This window comes from Canis lupus, chromosome 38, assembly GCF_003254725.2.
Source record: "Canis lupus dingo isolate Sandy chromosome 38, ASM325472v2, whole genome shotgun sequence".
Lineage (NCBI taxonomy): Eukaryota > Metazoa > Chordata > Mammalia > Carnivora > Canidae > Canis > Canis lupus.
The window spans coordinates 965,225-991,936 of record NC_064280.1 but is presented as its reverse complement, the minus strand read 5'-3'; the positions used below and the strand labels follow the sequence as shown (position 1 = coordinate 991,936).

General features: G+C 39.2%; 1 protein-coding gene across 16 annotated transcripts in view; it reads right to left on the bottom strand.

Moving 5' to 3' along the window:
* Positions 1–2,656: 2,656 nt before the first annotated feature.
* The window catches only part of ZC3H11A (zinc finger CCCH-type containing 11A), a 45,480-nt gene continuing 21,424 nt past the window's right edge, over positions 2,657–26,712 (bottom strand). For 15 of the 16 annotated variants that reach the window (XM_035711196.2, XM_035711200.2, XM_035711205.2 and 12 more), the window contains 14 exons: positions 21,244–21,367; positions 19,749–19,952; positions 19,515–19,631; positions 19,181–19,261; positions 17,863–17,973; positions 16,972–17,031; positions 15,800–15,898; positions 13,249–13,317; positions 9,544–10,047; positions 8,682–8,761; positions 7,030–7,360; positions 5,524–5,690; positions 5,085–5,152; positions 2,657–4,641 (listed from right to left, as the gene is read on the bottom strand). In XM_035711196.2, the coding sequence (XP_035567089.1) occupies positions 4,383–4,641; positions 5,085–5,152; positions 5,524–5,690; positions 7,030–7,360; positions 8,682–8,761; positions 9,544–10,047; positions 13,249–13,317; positions 15,800–15,898; positions 16,972–17,031; positions 17,863–17,973; positions 19,181–19,261; positions 19,515–19,631; positions 19,749–19,952; positions 21,244–21,367 (2,274 nt within the window). In that variant the 3' untranslated portion in view covers positions 2,657–4,382. The remainder of the gene's footprint in view (positions 4,642–5,084; positions 5,153–5,523; positions 5,691–7,029; positions 7,361–8,681; positions 8,762–9,543; positions 10,048–13,248; positions 13,318–15,799; positions 15,899–16,971; positions 17,032–17,862; positions 17,974–19,180; positions 19,262–19,514; positions 19,632–19,748; positions 19,953–21,243; positions 21,368–26,712) is intronic. The other variant, XM_025421203.3, reaches the window with a different exon arrangement.

Here is a 26,712-nt window from a genome sequence, read left to right as displayed (position 1 = left end):
AGGCTCCACGCACCAGGAGCCCGATGTGGGATTCGATCCCGGGTCTCCAGGATCGCGCCCTGGGCCAAAGGCAGGCGCCAAACCGCTGCGCCACCCAGGGATCCCTAACTCAGTTTTTCTAAATTCAGCCACACTCCTTGAGATCCCAACCCAATGAAGGACCTCCTTAACCATATACACCTATTGGGTAGGGATTCCTTCCATTTTGCTTCCCTCTTCCCTAGAAATTTCTCCTGCTTTGTTTCAAGTCTTCTTGATCTAGCCAATTCCCTATTTCACTTATTTATTAAACAAGCAAGAGGCTACTTGAACATTTTTCCTTCTTTTTCAGAATCTGACGGGCTCTGCTTACCCTTATTCTTAACTCTACAGGTTGTTGTCACTCCTGAGGACAAACCAGTCACGGAGTCAAAAACTAAAAAACTCAGGGACAGGCAACACTAAATTTTAATCCACTGCTTCTTGCTCATAACCATAAACTCAGACTCTGTAACACTTGAGCAGTTAAATACAACTAAAACCTAAGCACTTTCTTCTTAGGCCCTCAAGAAATCTTGTGACTCCTAATTTTTGCTGATTCTTTGCTCATTTTATTGTACAATGTTAAGAAAATGGTCAAGTATTTTCTTTATGCTGATGCCCTTAACATCATTTTGCAAATTCAATTAAGTTGAAGCACAGTTTGGAAAATAAGTTATTAATTCAGGCAGATGTGTGATTAAGAAATCAAGAGCTCTTGAAAGTCGATGAATCAAACACAACTGCACGTAGAAATAAATTTTCTTATAAACCTGACCCGATTTTGACACTACAGTTGGGAATATAAAGCAGTGACTCTCCAGTGCAGCATAGCATGTTGTATCAAAATGGATATGTGAATTAAGAGGTACATAATACTCCGTAAATGTTAAGCAGCATATGAACCCATTTCCTGTTGCTAAACTGACAAAAAGCAATCCATTTTAAAGAATTGCAGAATATTCTGGCAAAATGAGGCCACAATTTTATTAAAAAATTTTATTTTGAGTGAGAATGTGCACATGCGCACAGCAGAGGGGAGGGAGAAGCAGGCTCCCTGCTTAGCAGGAACGTGAGCCATCCAGGCACCCCCTCAGGGCCACAGTTTTAGAAAAATAACATTGTACTTTGGTCAACATAGATCAAGCTTTATTATTTTTTTTTAAGATTTTATTTATTTATCCATGAGAGACACAGAGAGATGCAGAGAGAGATGCAGACACAAGCAGAGGGAGAAGCAGGCCCCATGCAGGGAGCCTGACCTGGGACTCGATCCTGGGTCTCAAGGATCATGCCCTGGGCTGAAGGCGGCGCTAAACCGCTGAGTCACCCGGGCTGCCCTTATTTCTTAAACGGTATTAAATATCAATCTTAGCTCTGTGGTGGTTTCACAGATTGGTGAGGTAAAAATAAACTGTTTTGGCCATCTGAGAGGACCTACTTGAAGTTAAGGTCAGAACGTTAGGGATCATTTACCTTGAGATAAATACAGGAGTCACGGATTATCTTAAAACTTCAGGCTGTAGCCAAACTGCAACATTTGGGCCCTCTTCTGTTAAAATCTAAAACCATCATCACTTAAAACCCAATACACAATGTTTTTTATTTTTAAGGTTAGAGTGTGCATGTGTGCACAAAGAGGGTTAGGGGCAGAGGAAGAGAATCTCAAGCAGACTCCCTTCTGATGGGGAGCCAACTACTCAGGAGCCCCTGATCTGTTTTGAGCAAAGTTGATTGAACTTGCTGCAACTACTTTTAGACTATTAGGGGGGCACCTGGGTGGCTCAGTTGGTTAAGCATCTGCCTTCAGCTCATGATCCTAGGGTGCTGGGATTGAGCCCCACATGGGGCTCCTCTGCTCAGTGGGGAGCCTGCTTCTCCCTCTCTCTGCTGCTGCCCCTACTCATGCTCTCTTTTGCTCACTCTCTTTCAAATAAAATCTTAAAAAACCAAAAAGAAAAAAAAAAAAAAAAAAAGAGTAGCCTATTAGGAAAAACCTGTGTTCTTTGGTAGCTAACAAATTTGTTCATTCCCTTAAAAATTGGCATACTACTTAAAACACTTCTCTGAATTTCATGACTTCATGCTTGAAAATTAATTGAAACTACCTAAGATCACTTTTAAATCCTCTCTCCTGCAAGAAAATGGCATTGGGGCACCAGGGTGGCTTAGTCAGTTAAATGTCCGCCTCTTGATTTTGGCTCAGGTTGTGATCTCAGGGTGGGGAGACCGAACTCTGCATCTGGCTCTGTGTTCAAAACAGAGTCGGCTTGGGATTCTCTATCCTCCTCTGCCCCATCTCCCCACTGGTGCGTGCACGACGACCTCCCTCTCTCTAAAATAAATAAATCTCTAAAAAAAATTAATGGCATTGCCAGAGTTACGAATAATGATTCAATATTAATGTTGGGGGAAAAAGTCCTCCCATTTAAGAATATTCCTTCTTACCTAAATTATATGCAGCTACAACAGCATACTTGTGGGTAAGTTTGGCAATATTCCCTTGTGAGAAGTTTCTAAAGCCACACAGTATCTGTGAAATTGGAGCATTTACACAAGAAGCTAACAACATTCTGAATGGAGCCTCATCGAGGCAGATTCTAGGCTGAAGTGATGTATGACCACTTAACTCACAATGTCCAGACTTTCCTACACCAGTTTTATTTAAAACACAAATAAGTATTTTTCTTTCTTGTAATGGCAAATGGTTCAAATAATGCTGAACATGAATCAATGACTAATACAAGGACTTTAAATATGAAACAAAATTATTTTTAAAAAAGCAAAATAAAGGTTATATACAAAAGGGACCTGGAATCTTTAAGCTGATTCCAAAAATGAAAGGAGTAGAAAATCTGTGGTGAAACCAGAACATTCCACCCCTGCTTTGGAGAAGGGCTATTATACAACATTCAGTCAGCTGAAGATGGATTGGTAGAGAGGTGTCTATACATAAATTTCAAGTCATTTTTGCTTGTGCAGAATCATCCAGATCTTCCCAAGACTGAATGGGCAGTCCTGTGGCTTTCTTCCTTTACCATATTCCCAACAAGGCTACATGAAGTTCAACTCTTGATGAGCCGCTTACAACAGCAGTTCCTTAGGAGCCAACATGACAGGTGGGTCAGATTTCCCTATGAGAAACAAAACTGGCCACCTACAGCAAAATATCAAAATGGACAAGTCCTTCTTTCCTCTTCTTCTGATTACGTACAGTAGGTCTCCTTTCAAGACTCTTATCCCCATCATACTTGTTCCTTCACAAGTCTGAACCTTGAGGTGATATGAAGGAGACGGACATCAAGAAAAGAAAATTCAATTCAGAAATGAAGAAAACTGGAAGGTATACAATACACCCCCAGAGCATCTCAATAATCCCACTACAGTACAATTCAGTGTACCGCTAGAGTCCAGAGATAAATATTGGCAGCTTGGAGGAGTTCATTTTCCCCCCCTCTGGTGGTTAAAGGGCACCAAATAAATACTGGGCAAGAGGAGTTTGCTGTGAGAGAAATAAAAAATTAACCAATTTTTATCCCTGTGATAATTCAATGCCAGCAGGAGGCAAGTACTGAAGAAGAGAAGGGACAACTTTCATGCTAAAAAAAGAATTCTTCTAATCATTATGTCACCATCTCTTATGAAGAATCCCAGGGAATCCGAGAAATAGAAAATTAGTTTCAGAGGACCCCGGAGGCACTTTAAAGCCTTAAAAAATTACAGTAATAATAAATTAGCTATTGCTCTTCAGAGGCTTACAGAGCAGCAAAAGCATGGAAATCAGGTTGAAAAAGTTATGTCCAGATTACAAGCTTCCAGAGCTGCTCAGCCTTCTCTAAAGCTTAGTTGAATCTCCAAATACCTTTAAAAAGACATACAATTTAACACAGACGGAGCGGGTCTTTTGTTTAGTGGTAGTGTGAAATTTGGTCCTTACTGGCAGCAGCTGGTCTTCTTCCTTTTCAAACTCAGGTCACATTAATAAGTACATTAAGACAATACATAAAAGAAATACTACAGCAAAGGGGAAAACAGCCCAAACTGACAAACACCTCAAGGAGTCACTAAGTTCTTTTGCACTCTTTGACTTGGCTCTCCCTCTCAGTTTTTTTGTGAAGAGGTGTAAGACAGAACATTTTTCTCACAGATGTTAACCCATGGCATCGAATGGACAAAATGGTTATCAAGGGACTTTAAAAATCTGACCCCAAGGAATCCAGGACACATACAGGTAATTCAGAGGTATACTTCTGATTTGGGGCAAATTCTAGACTAAAGAAACGATCATCTTGGGTAAATGTTATAATAGACGAAACTAAGTCCAGTTTTGTGTGTGTGTTTTTTTTTTAAATGTTCCACCACCTTCAGCTATCAATCATCTCTGATAGCTCAAGCAGAAGGTCATCTTCATCTTTCCCAGGATCCAAGTCGATCTCAGCTTCTAATTTGCCTCCTGAAATCTCCCATATTAGTTTCTCAAAATCATCCTCAACAGAGAGTGGGGGCTTTCCTGTTGAGGTAGAGCTGAGTCGGCGAGTTTTCGTGGCTATTTGGGATGAAGAAGGGCCAGAGACTTCCTGTGGAGAGGAGTCTGAAGAAGACTGGGTTGGAGGCAGCACATGACTACAAAGGAAAAAACCCAAAAGATTAGAAAACTGCGCTTTGTTAATAGTTGGCTAAACGGTCCCACCTGGTCTGAGAAACACAAGAGGATATTAGCAAAGAGTTATTATTGATATCAGCATAACAGAATTGTTTTACTGATTTGGGACAAGGCGTTTTCAGTTCTCATCCTTCTAAAAGCAGGATTCACACTGATGTTTAAAGCATTTTAAAAATGAGTCAGTACATACACAATGGCACCAAAGGAGAACAGCAACCCTGCATGCATATCATGTTTTCTTACAATTAATAGGTAGCTTAGCAGATTTATTTATGTTGGCTATCAAGCTGGTCTAAGTGGCTAATAAACGTATTTGAAGGTTTATTTAGCAGTGTGATTCTCTAGAGAGCATAAATAATAATGGTGGCCTAAAGTTTGGTCAAGAAGAATTACAAGGTATTACCTGTCTCTAGGTTTTTCCATCTCGGGCAGAGTGACTGACTTGTCCTCAGAAAGGAGTGGAACAACTGCCTATAAAAGTAAAAGGAAGGAAACTCAGTTGGAGTCAGGCCTTTTTTATTTCAGCATATTCATTTACTTTTGCCACTTTCGTTTTTATCACTCTTTAAGCCTGGAAATTGAAGAATAAATAATCCAAAGATTGAGTTTACAAATAAGCAAAATATCCTGCTGCCCAAGAACTAGCGTTTTTTAAAAAAAGAAATTCCATCCTGCCACTCCACAAATGTCTAGCGGTGGACGTGGAATACAGTAACCACCTAAACATCTAAAATGCTTAGGAAATGGCATAAGTACTTGCACACAGAGAGCAAGCAGAGTCACTCTTCCCTGCTTTCCTAGCACACTGACCAAAGCACCATCTAGTTGGATCTACTTCTTACCACAGCTGTTTTTTTGGTGGGGCTTTCCTGTAGCATGCTGCTGGAGCTGAGTGGCTTCACAGCTGCGATGACAGCAGGGTGGACCTCCACTGCCTTGCGTTTGGGGGCCAATTTGGGGGACGAGACAACTTTAACCACAGATGGCTTCACATTGACTTTGGGTTTAGCTATTAGGGACAGAAAATATCTGATTAATAGCTAGAATTCCTCTTTTACATGGAGAGTAACTTAGAATATCAAAATTCCTTCTCAACACTGTAAATATGATACCCCAAAACTGAAAATAATCCATAAACAATGTGTACTACAATGTGGTCATAATGTAGAGATGTATACTCAAATAATTCCTTTTAGTGGCTCTTGAATTTGGTTTTTCCACTCCCTGGTGTTTTTCTTCTTCAAAACCAGAGAAAAAAATGCATCACAGAGAGCTCTGATTCCCCCACTGAGGTTTAACTGACATCTAACATGGTATACCACATACTGATTTAATATTTGTATATAACGTGACTGTTAGTCTAATTAATCCATTACTCTACAGTTAACAATTTTTTAAAGATCCACTCTCCTAGCAACTTTCAGCAATACAGTATTGTTATCTGTAGTCACCATGCTGTATGTTACAGTCCCATGACTTAAAAATATGGAATCCGGGGATCCCTGGGTGGCTCAGCGGTTTAGCACCTTCCTTCGGCCCAGGGCGTGATCCTGGACTCCTGGGATTGAGTCCCACATCAGGCTCCCTACGTGGAGCCTGCTTCTCCCTTTGCCTATGTCTCTGCCGCTCTCTCTCTCTCTCTCTGTCTCTTGTGAATAAATAAATAAAATAAAATCTTAAAAATTTTACTGTATGTGCTGCTAAAGTGAGCTTTAGAGAAAGCTTTTTGTTTTTTTATTTTTAAAAAGATTTATGTATGTATGTATGTATGTATGTATGTATTTATTTATTCAAGACAGACAGAGAGAGAGAGAGAGGCAGAGACACAGGCAGAGGGAGAAGCAGGCTCCAAGCTGGGAGCCCGACGTGGGACTCGATCCTGGGTCTCCAGGATCAGGCCCTGGGCTGAGGGCGGTGCTAAACCGCTGAGCCACCTGGGCTGCCCTAGAGAAAGCTTTTTAAACAGCAATTTTAAATTCTGAGAAATGAGCTCATCTAACTTTGCCTTTTTATTAAGATTTTATGTATTTATTCATGAGAGACACAGAGAGAGGGGCAGAGACATAGGCAGAGGGAGAAGCAGGCTCCCCATAGGGAGCCCAATGTGGGACTCGATCCCAGGACTCTGGGGTCATGCCCTGAACCAAAGGCAGACGCTCAGCCACTGAGCCAAGCCACCCAGGTGCCCCAGCTTTGTCTTTTTAAATAGAAGTATCAGAAATGCTATTCTCCACCTGTGTGACAAGTATAGCACACAAATGGAATTTAACTCAATTGCTGCTAGAGAGTTATTGGAAACTTGGTAATTTTCAAATCCTAATATGCAAGACACTAGAAAAATCACTCACCTTTACCCCTTTTTTCCAAGGTCTGTGCTGCACATTTCACATTCAATATTGAGTCCCCAATCCCTGAGGTTTCTACCTCTGCTTTTTGGGATGACTTTGTGGGAGGCCGCTTTGTCAGGTGCCGTGTGATGCCTGGCATAGTAGTGAGCACTGGCTTCTCTGCTATCTGAGTGTTGCAAGAGTCTACGTCTCCTCGAAGAGGTGTCAAAACTGATTTTTCCTTCTGTGAGGTTCCCCTCTCAGGCTGCTTCTGTATATGCTTCTCTCTCATGGTCTCACATCTCTTGACTTGAATTTTAGTGATGCCAACTCCTGTGGTCTCTTCTGAAGTCTGTGGATAAGTTTTAAAGCACAAGATTTAAAATTTTGAACCTCTAACAATCTGTACGATAACTATTTTAAGTTACCAGGCTTTACTTATAGCTCAATTAAAACAACAAAAAATGAAAAAAACCTTGGGGTGCCTGGCTGGCTCAGTTGGTAGGGCATGAAACTCTTGATCTTAAGGTTGAGAGCTTAAGTCCCATAATGGGTGTAAAGGTTATTTAAATACAAAATCTTAAAAAAAAAAAAGAAAAAAAAAAAAAAAACTTGTTTAAAAGAAAAAAATAACTAGTATGTCAATTTTACCTCAATTTAGAAAATCTTGTTTATAAGTTACTGGGCTGACATCTATATCAAGCAGAATTTGACATGATCCAGAACATAAGAGCTTTTGCTCTTTGATATTAAATACAAAGTACCAAGCTGAAGATGAAAGTTAAAGATGTATGGAATAACAAAAACCCCGATTTTATAGGCTTAGACAATCATAACCCCTAAGTCAAATACAAATGCCTCATAAATAATCAGACACTTGCACGAGATTTGTGTTCGATGATGTTCATTACCTTAACTATGTAAAACAAAATTGAAATGTTAAGATTATATTCATATAATAGAACATTATGTGGCCAGTAAAACTAATGTCCCAAAGAATTATGAATATAGTAAAATTAAAGCAGGCTGCAAAATGATAATAGAGTTCTCAATTACTTTCTAAACCTGAGTTAAACAATGAACAAGTTCACATACATGTATACATAAATAAAAGGCTTGAGAAAAACCCATGAAAAAAAGCTAATGGTTGTTATATATCTGGCTTGCAGAATTACAGGGTTTTTTATTCTTAAAAAAAAAAAAAAAAAAAAAAAAAGTCCCCGAGTTTTGTACACTGAGTGCCATGCCTGGTTTAAAAAACATTGAGTGACCAATTAAAAACAACTTTTAAGGGAGCAGAGAACAGGGGCACCTAGGTGGCTCAGTGGTTGAGCATCTGCCTTTGGCTCAGGTCATGATCCCGCGGTCCTGGGATTGAGTTTCACATCGGGCTCCTGTGAGAAGCCTCCTTCTCTCTCTATGACTCTGCTTCTTTCTGTCTCTTATGAATAAATAAATAAAATCTTAAAAAAAAGGGGGGGGGGGAAGATTGCTATACACATAAGTACAGAAAACTCTCCTAGAAAAGTTTAAGCATAGTGAAAGATTGTTTACCTAATTTATCAGTGAACTGTTAAATAGAAATTTATTATGCTAAAACTAAATGGCATATTTAATCATTCATCTGGACTTTGGCTTGCCATGAACTATGAAATGGTCTTAAATAAACTTACCTCTTTAGCTTCCGTTCTAGCAACACTGCTCTGAGAAGCAACTTCACTGCCTTCTTGAAGTTTCTTCTCTTCTTTTATACCTATATTCACACAATAAACACACCATTAACTATTTCATTTAAGCTGCAACTTTAGGAATAGATTAAAGCAAAACTCTTTTTTTTTTTTTTTTTTTTTTTTAAAGCAAATCCTTTGGGCAGCCTGGGTGGCTCAGTGGTTTAGCGCCTGCCTTTGGCCCAGGGTGTGATCCTGGAAACCCAGGATTGAGTCCCACATCGGGCTCCCTGCATGGAGCCTGCTTCTCCCTCTGCCTGTGTCTGTGCCTCTCTCTCTCTCTCTCTGTGTCTCTCTCATGAATAAAGAAAATCTTTAAAAAAAAAAATAAAGCAAAACTCTTAATGAAAATAAAGATAGGACAAATAAAATTATAGATGAAGTCCATTCATCCTCATAAAGTTTCAAAATGCACATTACAATATCAAAGGTCTATACAGCACTCCTGTAAAGAAACAACGTAGCTTCATTTGATCCAGTGGTTTTCAAAGTGACCTGACTAAAGTGCTCACAAATATGTCGGACTAAAGAACTCCTACAAATATCCTGTGGAACACTGTCCTTTGGAATACGATTTGGGGAAATGGTACTATAGACTGAACTGTGGTGTTACTTTTTTTTTTTTTTAAGATTTTATTTATTTATTCATGATAGACATAGGGAGAGAAAGAGGCATAGACACAAGCAGAGGGAGAAGCAGGCTCCATGCAGGGAGCCTGATGTGGGACTTGATCCCGGGACTCCAGGATCATGCCCTGGGCCAAAGGCAGGCGCTAAACCGCTGAGCCACCCAGGGATCCCCTGTTACCTGTTTTTTTTGTGATTCGGAGAAGCCTCCTTGGCCCTGGGATGGCCTCAGGCTGAGGCTGGGAGCTGGTGCTGCTCTCAGTGCCCTGCTGTCCCCGCAGTGCTTTCTCCTGCTTAATTTCCTCCAGTGTCTTGATGTGCACGTCCTGCATAGACTTTGTTCTACCTGTGGGCTCCTCTGATTGTCCTTTGCTGGTAGCTATAGGTGGCAAAACCACTGTTTTTTTAATGTCACTATCGGTCTTTAGCTTGATGCAAGTTACATCCTTTTTGCTTTTTTGTCTCTCTGCTTCCTGCTGCCGATGTTTCTTTTCAGCCAGGACCTCAGAGAAGGTTTTGATTCGGATAGTGGAGGGGCTTCTTGTTCCTAAGGTAGAATCATCAACTTTTGAAGGTCCTTCTGTCTTGAGTTTAGGCTGCAATTCTCCACGTTTCTGACTAGCTTTTTCAAGAAGAATTTCTTCCAATGTCTTCACATGGATCTCACCAACTTTAGTGACTCTCTCTGTTTTTTGGGGGAAAAACAAGTCACTGTATTTGGAGTTCACATCTTAACAACTTACGCTCTATTCCTGAATCAGGGCAGAGTCCTGAGTGGTATCATGTAGGCCAGTAATTAAAATGAACAAAGTATATTAGTTTCAATTTCAGTTCTGAAATACTTGCACATTTCAGGTAATGGCCCTCAAGGAAAACTCTTAAGTGGCAAAAATCACTAACTTGTTGGAGTTCTATCCAGAAGTATGATGATAATAACTTAGTAGGTTTAAAAAAAAAAAAAAGCTCTAGGCCCAATGGGGCTTGAACTCATGACCCTGAGATCAAGAGCTGCACTGCATGCCCTACCTACTAGCCAGTTAGGCACCCCAATAACAATAACTTTGATCAAAAAAGTATATTACTATATAAGGGCATACAGCAAGAACCCCAACCTTTGTCCAGGAATTGGTTAAGGGAAGTTTTTCAGAAGAAGTAATATTTCAGTGACATTTGAAGGATGAATAGTAGGTAAAGCAGGTAACAAGACAGAAAGAAAAAAAAAAAAAAAGACAAAGAAAATGGGAAAGGCCCAGAGATTGGCATGTCACTGAAGAGCTATTTTTAACGATACACTAGTCATTCTACATCTGTTTTTTTAAAAAGATTTTATTTATTTATGTCATGAGAGACAGAGAGGCAGAGATAGATAGAGGCAGAGGGAGAAGCAGGTTCCAGGCAGAGAGCCCGATGCAGGACTTGATCTCGAGACCATAGGATCACAATCTGAGCCCAAGGCCGATGCTCAACCGCTGAGCCACCCAGGTATCCCTCTACATTTGTTTATTTTATTTTAATTTTTTAAGATTTTATTTATTTATTCATGAAAGACACACACACAGAGAAAGAGACAGAGACAGAGAGGCAGAGACACAGGCAGAGAAGGGAAGCAGGATCCATGCAGGTAGCCTGATGTGGGACTCGATCCTGGGTCTTGAGGATCAAGCCCTGGGCTGAAGGTGGTGCTAAACCGCTGAGCCACCTGGGCTGCCCTCTACGTTTGTTTAGAGAGCAAATTTCACACTTTACAGATAGGCTCATCATCATTATTGACAAGCTAAAAGAAATAATGAAGTAATGTGGGACAAAACGAGAAGAATATGGAAACTATACACACATATTTGATGACAGTTTTTTTTTTTTTTTTAAGATTTTATTTATTTGAGAGAGGGATGGAGCATGAGTGGTGGGAAGGGGCAGAAGGAGAAGGAGTAGCAGACTCCCCGCTGACCTGCTGAGCAGGGAGCCTGACCTGTGGCTGGATACAGGGATCCAGCCTGAGCCGAAGGCAGATGCTTAACAGACTGGTCCACCCAGGTGCCCATGAATGACAGCCTTTAATGAAAGATCCAAAATATAAAATATCTTTTAACAACCGTAAACACACATCATGTTCGTTTTCACCTTCTTACCCTTTGAACATTCTGTTTCTTCTCACACAGAATTTGCCCTACTAGTCTCATTCTCTTGCTGCCTAATTGTAATTAAATTTGGTTTTAGAACCTGACATCCTCCAGTCCACTGCTCCCACAGTACTGCAACTGCCTGCATTTCCAGCCATACTAGATACTTCATGAAAACAGACTATACTTAATTATCTGAAATATTTTAGTATAGTACCTATACATGGGAAGTACTCAAACAGGTACTGAATTACTTCCTTAGGGCTTTTTAAATAATTCTTCCATTGGGTGGACTGATCTCAAAATTACTACCTTCAAGGAAGTGTGTAAATGGTGACATGAAAACCTTGTTCCCCACTCCACCAAAATTTATCAAAATAAAGACATTAAAAATAGAATAAATCCATAACAGCAGTGGAAAACAAGGCTGCCACTAGCAAAGCATAAATCTTGAGGGACTTCTGAGATAAGACAGCAGCTATCTGAATTTACAGAAAAATAGAAAAAGAACAAATGAAACTGTAGGAAGTGAGATCTATTCCTCCCAGGGGTGCCAAAGAAAACTGCCAAACTAGTAGGAAAAGCAACAGTGGGTAGAAATGTGAGGATGGCCTATAGAGTAGTTGGACCAGCCATGACCTTCTTCTGGGAACTGCTCTCTGAAGAGAGGAGAAATCTGCTGGGGAGGGGAGTAAGTTAGGAGGTTGGGGCTGGAGGGAGAAGATGAGCAAATTCCAAGCAGGAAAAGAACAGGGGAGAAGAGGAAAAGGGAAAGCCTAGGAAGGAAAAAAACTTTCTTATTGTGGCAATGGTATGGGCCCCAGCCTTCTAGCCTGCAACCCAAACAAGCTGCCTTTTATTTAGTACGCCCTCCCCACTCAGTCAGCCCTCACTTGTGTCTCCCAATCAGGAGAGGACCATTTGGGAACAAGACCTTTAGAACCACCACAGGAAACCCAAGTGCTAAGAAAAAGCAGTAACATTAAAAGTGAATTTAAATAAAAAATGTAAATAAAAAAATTAAAGGAAGAGTGATGTATAGAGGAGCTGCATGGATGGAGTACAGGTTTATTATACTATTCTTTAAACTGTATAGTAGTTAGATCTTGCAATTTAAAAGGTTTGAAAATTAGTACAGAAGAGTACAGAACATAGAGAAGAAAATTATTTTGGTGTATTTTTTAGAGTGTTTTTCCCAGGCATATACTTTTTTATCTTTACACAACTGGAATCATCTCATACATATGGATATTATTCCTGAGAGTAAGTTTCTGTAGTAAGAAAATAAACTTCATCATCCTCACAAAATTAAGATTCCTATTCTATTTTTTTAAAATTCTTATTTTAAATCCAAAGGTCGAAAGTAGTAGGTGTTTTTTGTACCCTTTCTTTCTTTTTTTTTTTTTTGTACCCTTTCTTCACTCAATACAATGAGAAGTTTTCCACATGACTGTTCAAAATATGACTTATGACAATAATTATTTTTGTATGTAACTATACAAACTGCAACTGAATTTCTTTTTGTTGGATATTTGTGTAGTTTCTGGTTGCTTACTACTAAGGCTATGGGAACTGATCATTTTGCTATCTTTTAAGAAGAGAATTCATACCAGTGAGTCATCAATTACTTTAAAAAAATAAAATAAAACCCCCAAAACACAAACTCTAAGTAAGCAAGCTCACAATAAGTAAATGAATGAGTGAAAAAGTAAAGATTGTTATGGCAAGGAAAAAATATAAGAAGCTGGCCGAAGGGTTTTACCTACCTGCTGCCTCCTCACTGTTTGGACCAGCTGACATGCCTAATCGCTCCTTCAGAGACTTAGAAACATGAACTGTAAAAAAATATATACTTTAAAAACCAAATTAAACAAGAGACTTTTTTTCTTCAAAGTTCACATATTAAGGGGTGCCTGGGTGGTTCAGTCGGTTAAGCATCTGCCTTCAGCTCAGGTCACGCAACCAGGATCCTGGGATTGAGCCCTACATCAAGCTCCTTGCTCAGTGGGGAGCCTGCTTCTCCCTCTCCCTCTGTCCCTCCTCTCTGCTCATGGATGTGCTCCTTCCCACTTGCTCACTCTCTCTCAAATAAATACATAAAGGGGATTTATGGCTCAGCGGTTGGCTGGGTGGCTCAGCGGTTTAGCGCCTGCCTTCAGCCCAGGGTGTGGTCCTGGAGACCCGGGATCGAGTCCCACATCAGGCTCCCTGCATGGTGCCTGCTTCTCCCTCTGTGTCTCTTCCTCTCTCTCCCTCTCTCTCTTTCATGAATAAAGTCTTAAAAATAAATATTAAAAAAATCTGCTGTGAAAATAGTAATTTAAAAAATACATAAAAATCTTTTTAAAAAAAGCAAAGTTCACAAAATTAGATTAAATTAGGTTTATGTCATCTAATGCAAATACTTTAGATGCTTAACATTTTTCTTTCCCACAGAACATCTATGAGAATCATGGATTACCTAGAGCACTTTGGAAGGCTTAAAAAATAATCTTTTTTTAGATCTGAAAAGCAAAAACTATTGAACTCAGGGAAATAATGGTTAGTGTAAAACTTCTATAATCTCATTGGCATCAAAAGCCCCCTCAATCTATTTAAAATGTGTTTTATTGGGACACCTGGGTGGCTCAGTGGTTGGGCGCCTGCCTTTGGCCCAGGGAGACCTGGGATCGAGTCCTGCGTTGGACTCCCTGCATGGAGCCTGCTACTCTCTCTGCCTCTCTCTGTGTCTCTCATGAATAAATAAAGTCTTAAAAAAATGTTAATTTTTAAAAAAATATTTGATTTATTTATTTATTCATGATAGACAGAGGCAGAGACACAGGCAGAGGGAGAAGCAGGCTCCATGCAGGGAGCCTGACGTGGGACTCGATCCCGGATCTCCAGGATCAGGCCCTGGACTGAAGGCAGCGCTAAACCGCTGAGCCACCTGGGCTGCCCTGTTAATGTTTAATATAAATTTTTCTGAAATTTTTAAATATGATCAACAGGCAAAGAAAAAAAGGTTATGACTGCAAAGAAAGATTAACTTGTGTGCTCTGAGAATGCAAGAAAGATCCTAAACAAAAACATCTACTCATCACAGCCTCCTGGGCTAGAGGAAAAGTGGAAATTAGTTTTTCATCTTCAAGAAGAGTTAAAATTACACAGAATAAAAAGGAAAAAAGTCCCACCCATTCATTTAGTAATTAACACCAGTGTTTTCACTGCCAAGTCATAAAAGGAAAAAAATTCAACCTTGACTTCTTTCTATAAATAGAGCTTCAGCTACATAATCATTCTAACTCCCAAATATCCCTCAATTTATTCCACATCTCTCATACCAATTTTTAGAACACTAACTAGGCCACTAACTTCTCTCATCTACATTATTTCAAAAGGCTGGTAACTCATATCCTGGACAGCACCCTTGTCCCCTTCTAATCTTTCTCCATATTTTAGAGGCAGGGAGATGGCTCTATTTAGAAAAAATTTTTTTAAAGCTTTTATTATTTATATGAAAGAATGAGTGATAGGAAGAGAGAGTGAAAACTTGAAGCAGACTCTGCACTGAGCACAGAGTGTGACATAGGGCTCAATCCCACAACCATGAGATCATCCCTGAGCTGAAACCAAGAGGATGATGGTTCTAAGATGCAAATCTGAGCTTTTGATCCTTGTTAATAACCATCCCATGGTTTGCTACTAAACCCAAACTCTCTTCCATGGCTTAAAAAGGCTCTGCATGATCTATTTCCTTCCTCCTCTCCAGTCAACATGCTCTTTACCCCCAATTCTGTTTGTTTCAACCATAATCAATCCCTTGAATATATCCTGGTTCTTAGCTCTGTGCCCTTGCAAAGATTATTCTCTCTGCCTCGGCATAGCCTCTGGTCCTTCAACTTCACCTGCCTAATTCCTAACTCATGTTTTAGGTCTAGGCTTCAACATAATTTCCCCCGGGGAACCTTTCCCTGGCAGATGGTAAAAGAGGTGCCCTTCTTGTGTGCTCCCATATCACTGTGTACTTTTCCTGTCACAGATTTTAGTATATATGCTGCCGAAGCGAGAACCCTGTCACAGATTTTACCACAAATATATAAGTATTCCTATCTGCCATTATACTATAAAAGCTCCTGAGGACTGTGATGTTTTTATTTTATGCAGCAGTGTCTACCTAGAATCTAGCAGAGTAAATATTCAAATGTTTGTTGAATAATACAGACATGAGACAATCTAATTTACCTGAACAAAAAGGAATGACAAATCATTACCTGTTAGTATTACAAGAGACAAGTGTCATGATTACACACACACAACATATTAGAAAAAAGTTACCTTTCTTTGGTGCTTTGTCAGTATTAGTTTCTGTAGCTTCTACTTTCTTCCCTAATCTCTGTGCAAGGCTACGCTTTAATGGAGGATCGCTGTCACCACCTACAAACAGAGAGAACGTAGCTTAAGAGTTCAAATCCAACTTTAGCAAGGTCAAGAAATATGAGCAAAACTGGTAACACAGAATAACAACTGTCAGTTTTCTGCATTTATATGGTGTGTTCATTCACTAGCATCCTTAGAATTCAATGCTAGAAAATAAAAATGTCCCAGAAAAAAGAAGTAAGGGACAAAAAGTAGAATGTAGAATCAACATTTATCAAAGTAGGAATCTAAGGTTATGAAAATTCTTACTCAAGTTACCAATTAGTAATAGAGCCAAGACCTTACCAAGTTTACTGACTTATAACCACTATATATGAATTGAATAGTAAATGTCACAAGTTAAAAATGGTTTTTCAGACTGTTTGACTGAACATACAATAACTTTGCAAGGTCCCATTAAAAACATGAAAGACCCTACACAGGGTAATGATTTTTTCTCTACTATTATTCATAATTTAAATATGAAGCCAAAAATTACAAAGTTTACATGTATGCTGACATTAAAAAGATGGATATTTTGCCTAAAATTTCTCAGGCAGTGAAAATGGTATCAAAGAAAACACAAAAGATTTCATATTTGCAAACACATTTTAAAAAGAGCATAGAGGAATAGCTGGAATCAGAGAAGATTTTCAAAATCCTTTTGAGACAGACACAATTAGAGTATGTACATGGCAACTCAATAATATGATGAAACACTTCCCTAAACATAAAATAGAATTAATAAACTCAGGGACCAAATTTATATTAACTGGAAACTTTTTTCCCTCTAAAACCTCAAATTTCAAAGAGACAAAGATATTTTCTTTACTGTTTTTTCAACATAGTACCTTCTAAAGAGTTGATTATTATAATCTACTTAAATTCTAACACTATAAATTTATGTAAATCAATAAAAGGTATAATACACATGTGAAAAACAAATTGTATAAGTTCTTCTAGCCAAGAATTCAAGGGGGACCAGCAAGTAAATTGGTATCAACATGACATTTGTATAAAGGCAGTTTTGGAGAACATATCATATTAATACACAAACAGAAAACAAAATATCTGCACAAAATTCATCTCACCTGAAAATTTTCGTTTTCCCAGTCTCTCGGTGAGACTCAATCTTACCAAGGGTTCTTCTCCTGAAATGGCAAAAAAAGAATTTCTCTACTATTAGTCAATTTTTCTGTATTTGCTAACTAATAATGAGTATAAAGTATGCTCTGATATCATGAGCCCACCCAGAAAGTCTCTTGAAAATCCGATCTCAGTAGTCACACGGGTGGGGGGGGGGGGGGATTTAACCTATTAAGTAATAATTTAAATAGCCAAATGCACAGCCCAAAAGGAATCAATGACACAGTCCTAATTATTGACAGTAGCCAAGTGTATGAAGACAGGTGTGTTCTAATCAACTGATCTTGAAACCCAAGCCATACTTTTGCTTGTGTACTTCGATATGCTAAATGAAGTCACACTCTACTCCACTGCCAACTCTCATGTAGAACTCTGATAACCAGCAAAAGGTGAGCTCTCTTTCCTCTAATTCTTTGCTGTTTGAACAGCACATTTAAATGTATATGTATACAGTTACTAGTGTCATACTTCTTTTACCAGGTTTAAAACTACTAAGGGAAAAGGCTTACATTTTCCTGTAACTTAAAGAGTGGATTAGAGTTCTTTATCCACAATGGGCAGTCAATAAATTTGTTAAACGGAACAGATAAAGAATAAATGTAAAAATTAAATATACATAAATGTGAGAGCTGCTTTAGCAAGAATTTCAACCTTTTAAGAGTCAAATGCACTATTTTTCTTTTTTAAGTTTTTCTTTTCATCCTTGTATCTGACCAAATATACTAAAGTCTTCCTGCAAATCCATCAAAGGTAAACTATACCCAAGAACTTGGCTCTCCCAGTTATTTAGAAGTTGTAGCCTGACAACTCTCAACCTAACCCTATCCATATCTCACCTTGTTTGCTGGATAGAGTTACTGTTCTCACTACAGTCCGGACATTCTCTTTTTCAGGACCTGGAATGGGCTGAGGTTGGAGTAAAAGACTGGAAACTCCAGAAGAACCTTCTGAATAAAGCAAGTCAAAGAACAGCAAATAATTTATGGAAAATAAAACTATTATAATAAGCCAAGAAATTTTGTTTTTGTGACAAGTTCAATACAGACCACTAGATAACTACAAGCCAATCTTTCTTTTTTTTTTTTTTTAGGCAAGCCAATCTTTCTGTTCCTACTTGCCCATAGTGAATTGGGGTGAGGTGGGAGAGAGGAGATAATCCCTATTTCTTAACTGCTTTGTATACAAGGTAAAATATAAATTGTTTTCAGTAACCTGGGCACTCAATCTATTTTTCATTTACCAAGAAGACTAACATTCTAAAATTAACCTCAGAAGCACACCAGCCACCAAGAGTGTCAATTCAACCTTTTAAAAATCTATATTCAGGGGAGCCTAGGTAGCTTAGTCAGTTGAGTGTCTACCTTCCGCTTGAGACATGATCCCAGGGTCCTGGGATTGAGCCCCACACCGGGCTCTCTGCTCAGCAGGGAGTCTGCTTCTCCCTCTCCCTCTGCCTGCGACTACCCCTGCTTGTACTCCCTCTGTCAAGTAAACAAATAAAATGTTTAAAAAAAAAAATCTATATTCAATCACCTGTGAAACACAACTCCAAGTCCCTACAGAACAAGTATTAGCAAGAGTACTCTAAAACCAACCATGTGATGCTTTCTAAATATTTTATTTCACACGGTTATCTGTAATTTTTAGGATTGGAAATACAAACTGACCAGGCTGAGGTAAGCTCTAGAAGAAAATTGTGGCAGCTAAGAAGAATTCATCTACTATAAAGTTTTTCCTCTCTTAATATGATTTTTTTTAAGACTATTTATTCATAAGGCACACAGAGAGAGGCAGAAACATAGGCAGGAGGGAGAAGCAGGCTCCCTAAAGGGAGCCTGTGCTGGACTCGATCCCAAGATCCAAGAGCATCTGAGCCAAAGGCAGATAGATGCTCAACCACTGAGCCACCCAGGTGCCCCTCGATATGATTTCTAGATGTCATTCTTTGGAGTTGTATTTCTGAAGATAAAGCAGTTCTTTCAAGTACTAAAAAAGCAGTGCTAGCAAAAATAAGTCCGTGTTTTACTTCAAACAAGCCAAAGAAGTCAAAATCTACGTGCCCATTTTGGCTGCTAAGTTTCCTTATTATCAGCAATGTCCCTGTTACTCTCCTCCAGAAAAATTCAACCAGCCATGTCAAAACTAATAACTTACCGCCTTGCTTCTTGGATTTTTCCTTCATTTTTTTTGACTTAATTTCCTCAAGAGTTTTTATTCCAAAATTCAAACATTCACCTGAGAAACCCAAATAGAAATCATATGAGGAACTAACACTTCACTCCTTTTGCATTTTATTGTACACAGCAAGCACTCAAATGTTTTCTGAATAAAAGCAGTGTCGGTATGGGTGTGTGTACAGTGGGGTCAGAGGACAGAGGTGGTGGTGATCGTGATCTAAATTTCAAATGTATTTAAAATAATTTGGGCACATTCAACAATATTTTCAGACTTTTGAGCAGGAAACAGCATCAATATAGCCTCTTCTTACCTTGCTTCAAATTGACCCCAGGTTTCCGGGCAGAGGCTGTCCGTAATCCATTATGAACTTCGGGAGGTGGTTGCAGGATGGGTGTCTTGGTTTCATCACCTTCCTCAGAAAACTGATCTATGTATCGACACGAGAGGCAAATTTACAATTGACAGCAGGCTTACAGCTTTAATCCTTATTCCAATTCACTGAGTGACCCTGATCATTTATTTGCCTTAAAGAGCTAAAACTTACCATCATCATCTTCATCATCATCTGCAGCATTGATTACAACTGGTGGATGGGTTGGGCTAGGAACATTTTCTGAACTTTCTACTTTCATAACACTTCGCAACTGAGGGGAGGGATTGGACTGGACAGACAATTTGTTCTGTTGAACCGTGAGCTGGTTAGCCTTCACTTCCTCTTCTGGTGACTCAGGCACAGTGGGCAACACAGCTAGACATACAACATTAGTCATAAATTAAAAAGAGAAGATAAAGTCCCAATTCATCAAAAATCTCTAAGTTTGGTGCATTTTCCTTATGACCACTTATGCCTTTTTACCTGATTTTCCCATTTTCACAATTAGGTTCTAAACTCCCAGGGAGGGAAAAAAAATGGCTTTTAGCTAATAACTCTTCTGTACATAAACACACTCAAAACAGGTGTTCAAAACACAGAATAGTCTGGAGGCTAGATGCATAAAATTATTTGCAAGTTCTAGACATTTAATTTTAATATTGAAATTCAGAGGCTTGGGATCCCTGGGTGGCGCAGCGGTTTGGCGCCTGCCTTTGGCCCAGGGCGTGATCCCGGAGACCCGGGATCGAATCCCACATCGGGCTCCCGGTGCATGGAGCCTGCTTCTCCCTCTGCCTGTGTCTCTGCCTCCCTCTCTCTCTCTCTGTAACTATCATAAATAAATAAAAATTTAAAAAAAAAAAAAAAAAAAAAAAAAAAAAAAGAAATTCAGAGGCTTTTACTTCAGCAAAAAAGTAGTTGTTAAAAGGGCAGATAACGCTTCTGAACTAAATCAGAGAGGAGCAAAGCCCACTATTTTCTCTTAAATAGAAAGGAGAATGTGCAGCCATCACTTTTTAATCACAGAAGATGTGGCTTTTAAGTGGCTAATCATTCCGGTTGGAAAAGTGAAAGGATATTTGGAAATAAAAACTAGTTTTGGGGAGAGTATAAATTTTATTTTAGATATAGCCTAGAGCAGGGTTAGCAAACTTTCTGTAAAGGGAGCAGTAAGTACTTTAGGGTTTGTAGACCTCTGTGTCTCAACTCTACACCAGAAGCACAAAATGTGGCCACAGAAAATATGTGAATGAGTGGATATGGCTTCCTTCCAATAAAACTTTATTTTATAAAACAGGTGGAGGACCACATTTGCCAAACCCTGATCTGGAGAATCCAGTTTCTTCTGGAAAATTCACTGGGTCTGTTAGGAAAATAGGAAATGAAGCTATAGTAATCTAAAGTGTCACACCAAGAAACATTTGGGAGGCAGTAAGGCTTTCGGTAACAAAGTTTTAATCCTGATTGTGATATTACTGGTTTATGACCATGACTATGTACAAGTCACTTAACCTTAATGAGAAGTTCAGTTCCCTCACCTATAAAGCAGAAATAAAACTGCTCTTTTGCAAGACTAAAGGCAATATATGTAATATACTCTGTACAGTGTACGTAATAGGTATCAGTAAATAGTAACTATCCTTTTAAAACCAAAAACACATCTCACTTTTGCTTGGAGGTAGGAAAAGGCCATCAACGTAACGTCCTCTGTTGTGATGGAAAGCGCAGTTTAGTTTCTGACATCCCATTGGCTGATTTTCCCAGTAACAAGGAATTTCACTACGTTTTTTCTATAAGAAAAAAAAAACCCATTATTTTCAAATAAAAAATTAGGTGTGACCTGTATTAATTTGGTCCCTTGTTTTCTGAATAAAGGTCAGTCAGGGAGCACCTGGGTGGCTCAGTAGTTGAGCATCTGCCTTTAGCTCAGCTCATGATCCCGGGGTTCCTGGGATGGAGTCCTGCATTGGGTTCCCCGCGGTGAGCCTGCTTCTCCCTCTGCCTACCTCTATGTCCCTGTCTGTCTCTCTCATGAATACATTTTAAAAATCTTTAAAAAAAGTTCATTCAGGCTTCAGAAGTCTGAGGCACATGAACTGACTGTGAGGAAGAAGATGGGTTGCTCAAAGTGCCACTCCACGCTTGAAGGAGAAGGGAGCAGGGAAGTAGATCATCTGCTGTTCCCTCCTCCCTGCCCTCATCTTGGAACCCCTAAATGCCTATATTTAATTTAGAGAAGCAGGACAATACATTAGTTAAGATTATGGAACCCAAGATAACATTATGCTACTCACTGGCCATGTGATGCTGGACAATTTAACGCCTCTAAGCCTTACGTTCCTCAGCTGTAAAATAGCAATAACAGGAGCTATCTACTTGGTTTCTTAGGAGGATTAAATGAAATAATGTATATGAAGCACTTAACACATAGAAAGAACTCAATAAATTGCAGTTATTATTTTAAACTGAGACCTCACAGCTTTGAGGAAAATTTTCCCTTTCGTGACTTCTCAAGGCAGGCACAAATAACACACTAAGGTATTTTTCCTTCCCAAGCTACCTCACTCTTATGAAGGGGAATAAGAAAAAAAAAATATCCTCACATCTGGAATAAACTGCTGGATCACAGGACGTATGTACAGCAGAAATACATTCTAATATATACATTAGATGTGTATAAAGAACGGTTTAAAACAATACTATGTGTAACAGCTCCAAAACGGAAACCCAACTGTACATCAACACCAGAATGGATAAATACACTGTAGTTTATTCGTACAAGAGCATGCTACTTACTACTGAGAAGGATTAAAACCATCCTTACACTTAACAGGACAGTACGGAAAGAAGCCAGACACGAGAGAGTACACACTGTGTGAGGCCATCACTGTGTGATGGGGAAATCAAAGCAGGCAAAACTTCTCTACAGTAGACTAGTCAGGACAGTGATTAGCTTGGACGGAGTGCTCAGTGACAATCAAGGGACAAAGGGTCAAGACAGATTTGGATCTGCTGGATTATGCTAGATCTCTCATCATAAGCAACTTTAGGTTTAAAATTCTAGGAAAGAATAGTAGCATTACTTCAGGAAGCTGAAAATATGAAACAAAAACAATGACTATTACAAAAAAATCCTCAATGTATCCAAAAGGGCAAAGATGAAAATCTACTATATATTGAGAGATCAAAAATTTGATAGCACGCTGGGTTGGTAGGGACATGGAAGAACCCATACAGTCCCATGTACTGACAATGGAAATATAAATTAGCTCAACATCTCTGAAAGGCAGTTTGGTACAAAGGTATTCACAAAATTTATGTCCTGAATTTATTACCACATATATCATTACCTATTTTTAAAAACTACACCAAATTCCTTTACCTTCCAAAGAACTGGATAGAATTTATCAGTTTCCTGGCACATCCAAAAGGTAAGTATACTAATAGTTACCATTGTTTTTTTATTTTTTATCTTTTTTATTTCATTTTTTTTCCATTGTTTTTTTAGATAGAAATTAACAACAGTTATTTAATTACTCCTTCCTCAAGGCAGAATCTAATATCAATCTTTCTTGTTCCTGGGTCTGTCTTTGCTTAAATTTTTACTTCTTTCCTGGAAGCAGTTTTCAAATTACTGAATGACTTAATTGTATCCTCTATATGTGGGAGTCACATGACATTTATTGTCAGTGTCATATTTCACTGACAAAATATCCTGATCTTTCCTCATCAGAAGTTTCCCCTTTAAAAAAAAAAAAAAAAAAAAAAAAAAGAAGTTTCCCCTTTAAAAAAATCCACTTAACTAGATTGTTTCTAAATAAAAAGTAATACACAATGAAAACCATTCGCAAAATGGTAATAAATGTCTGCCATGCCATCCTCAGACTTAAAACAAGAATTATAGGTGTGCCTGGCTGGCTTGGTTGGCAGAGCATGCAACTCTTGATCTTGGTTGGGGTCAGGAATTCAAGCCCCATGTTGGGCGTGGAGGAAAGAAAAGAAAGGAATGGAAAGGAAAAAAAAAAGAAAGAAAAGAAAAGAAGAAAAGGAGAGGAAAAAAGGAAAGAAGGAAGGAAGGGAGGGAGGGAGGGGAAAGAAAAGAAAGAAAAAGATTATTAGGTGTCTGTATATAGACTTAAAAGAAAGGTATTCCATATAATTGTGTACATTTTCAGGCAGCCTGGGTGGCTCAGCAGTTTAGCGCTGCCTTCAGCCCAGGACCTGATCCTGGAGACCCAGGATAGAGTCCTGCATCGGGCTCCCTGCATGGAGCCTACTTTATCCTCTGCCTGTGTCTCCCCCTCCCCCCAAATTAAAAAAAAAAAGTGTACATTTTCATTTGGCAACACCTCCTTCCACAGTAATATTCTCCTATATAATTATTTAAGTGTTTAAAAAGTAATACAGCACATGATCCAAAGATACATAGCTGATTCTCATTATCTGAAGTAGTTATGTTTATGAAGTCACCATGAATACTAAATTAGCCAATACTGAATCCCTCTGCTCCTCAGGGAAATACAGAATTAGAGTCAGGTTCCTGCAAGTTTCTGTCACAACATTTTCATGCAACGATCAATACGTAAACTGGTTATATTTGTGTTTGTGTTTGTGTTTAAAGACACTTCATTTAGGGAGGCCTGGGTGGCTCAGCAGTTAAGCATAAGCTTTCAGCCCAGGGTATCATACCTGGAGTCCTGGGATCAAGTCCCACATCGGGTTCCTTGCATGGAGCCTGCCTCTCTCTCTTTCTCTCTCTATGTCTCTCTTGAATAAATAAATAAAATCTTAAAAAAAAATGACACTTCATTTAATATATTTATTAACACTGAACTCAAGGCCAAGGGCATTATAAACTCACTGAATGAAGCTCATCTAATATGAGTATTTTCTACATAAGGCACGTAAGAGCTTTCTTGCACTTACGAACATCACACAGCATTTCAGCGCCACATCTGGGAGCCATTTTAATCAGCCACAAAAAGGATAAAATCACCAACAAAAAAAGACAAAAATGCAAAAAAGATGGCCTTAAAGAAACTACAAAAAGGACACTTGCTTACAGGATGACTACTGAAACCAGGCGGCAGAGCATCACCTTGTCCCACCTCAGCCAAGAGTGTCTAAGTCAGGTGACTCAAACTTTTCAGTGCTCTGCATGTCTGCAGATGGCCCATGAAAAGCACTGCAAGTACTGATTTGGGGGGTTACAAATAAATTTTAGTGAGCTGGAAAATTTGCAAACATGGAACCCACAGAATAATGAAAATCAACTGCATATAGAAGGGGTTACAGTAAAAAAGCTCCTTTCCTTTCCTGTACTGCTCCCTGACAGCCACTGTTGTCAAGTTTCTCCTTTATGCTACCAGAGATTTTAAAAATACACATGTAGATGAAAAACAAATTCTTCTCCCCCTTTCTTTTACACAAATAGTTGCATATTATGCACCTAACTCTGTCCCTTGCTTTTTCACTGACAATATATCCTGATCTTTCCATCCAGTAAAGTTTCCCTTTAAAAAAAAATTATTTTTGGGCAGCCCAGGTGGCTCAGCGGTTTAGCACCGCCTTCAGCCCAGGGTGTGATCCTGGAGACCCGGGACCGAGTCCCACATCGGGCTCCCTGCATGGAGCCTGCTTCTGCCTATGTCTGTGCCTCTGTGTGTGTATGTGTCTCATGAATAAATAAATAAAATCTTTGAAAATAATAATAAAAAATAAGAAAATTTATTTTTAACAAGATTTTATTTATGAGACAGAGAGAGAGGCAGAAATACAGGCAGAGGAAGAAACAGGCTCCTTGTGGGGAGCCTGGTGTGGGACTCGATCCTGGGACTCTCTAGGACCACGCCCTGAGCGGAAGGCAGACATTCAAGCACTGACCCAGGCATCCCTACCCCTTTAAAAAAATTGTTAACAGCTGCCCAGCACTTCACTGTATGAATATAACAAACTTACTTTAAATGAAGATTAAAGATATTTTATTACAAATTATGCTACCCTGAGTAATTCTGTATGTATCTACTTTTGCACAGAAGAACACAGATGAGGGATGCCTGGGTGGCTCAGCAGCTGAGCATCTATTTTTGGATCAGGGCGTGATCCTGGTCCAGGGAATGAGTCTCTTATTGGGCTCCCTGTGTGGAACCTGTTTCTCCCTCTGCCTCTCTGAGTCTCTCATGAATAAATAAAATCTTAAAAAAAAAAAAAAGCATACAATATTTTCGAAAAATGCAGCCAAATAAGACTGTGAAGAAAAGAGTTATTTATTAACTAAGCGGCCTGAAGACTCTTACCTTAGGTACACCACTTGCAAAGTTGGCCCTTGGTGTTCCTAGTCAGCTAATTACGAGGCCTAGACTGTGCAAATAATCCATCTTATGCTAACACCTGCCATCCTTCTGGGAATGTAGAGTTTTGGTATGTGTTAGGTAGAGAGTGCTTGCTTGATCAGCCCCATTAAAAACCTTGGATGCGGGACGCCTGGGTGGCTCAGTGGTTGAGTGTCTGCCTTTGGCTCAGGGCATGAACCTGGAGTCCTGGGATCGAGTCCCGCATCGGGCTCCCTGCATGGAGCCTGCTTCTCCTCTCTCTGCCTGTGTCTCTGCCTCTCTCTCTGTGTCTCTCATGAATAAATAAATAAAATCTTAAAAACAAAAAAACAAAAACAAAAAACAAAAAACAAAACCTTGGATGCTAAGTCTCTAATTGGCTTCCCTAGGCACAAACATCCCACACGGAGTGCTGCATTTTCATTGTTGGGGGAAGTGTGCACTCTGGGTGAATCACTGTGGGAAGGATATCATAAAAGAAACCACCCATGGATTCCTGTAGACTCTGTCTATGTTTTTTTTTTCTTTTATGATCAGTGTTATTTCCCCATCATATTTTTTTACATTTATTTATTTTAGAGAGAGGGAGAACGAGTGAGCAAAAGCAGGAGGGAGGAGAGAGAGAATCTCAAGCCAGACATGGGGCTTGATCCATAACCCTGAGACAACCACCAGAGCCGAAACCCAGTCAGACGCTCAAAACTATGCCACCCAGGTGCCCCTCCCTGTAATATATCTTAGACATGATATATAACTATGTGCTGAGTCCCACGAGTTCTAGAGAATCTCTAAATGTAGATGTT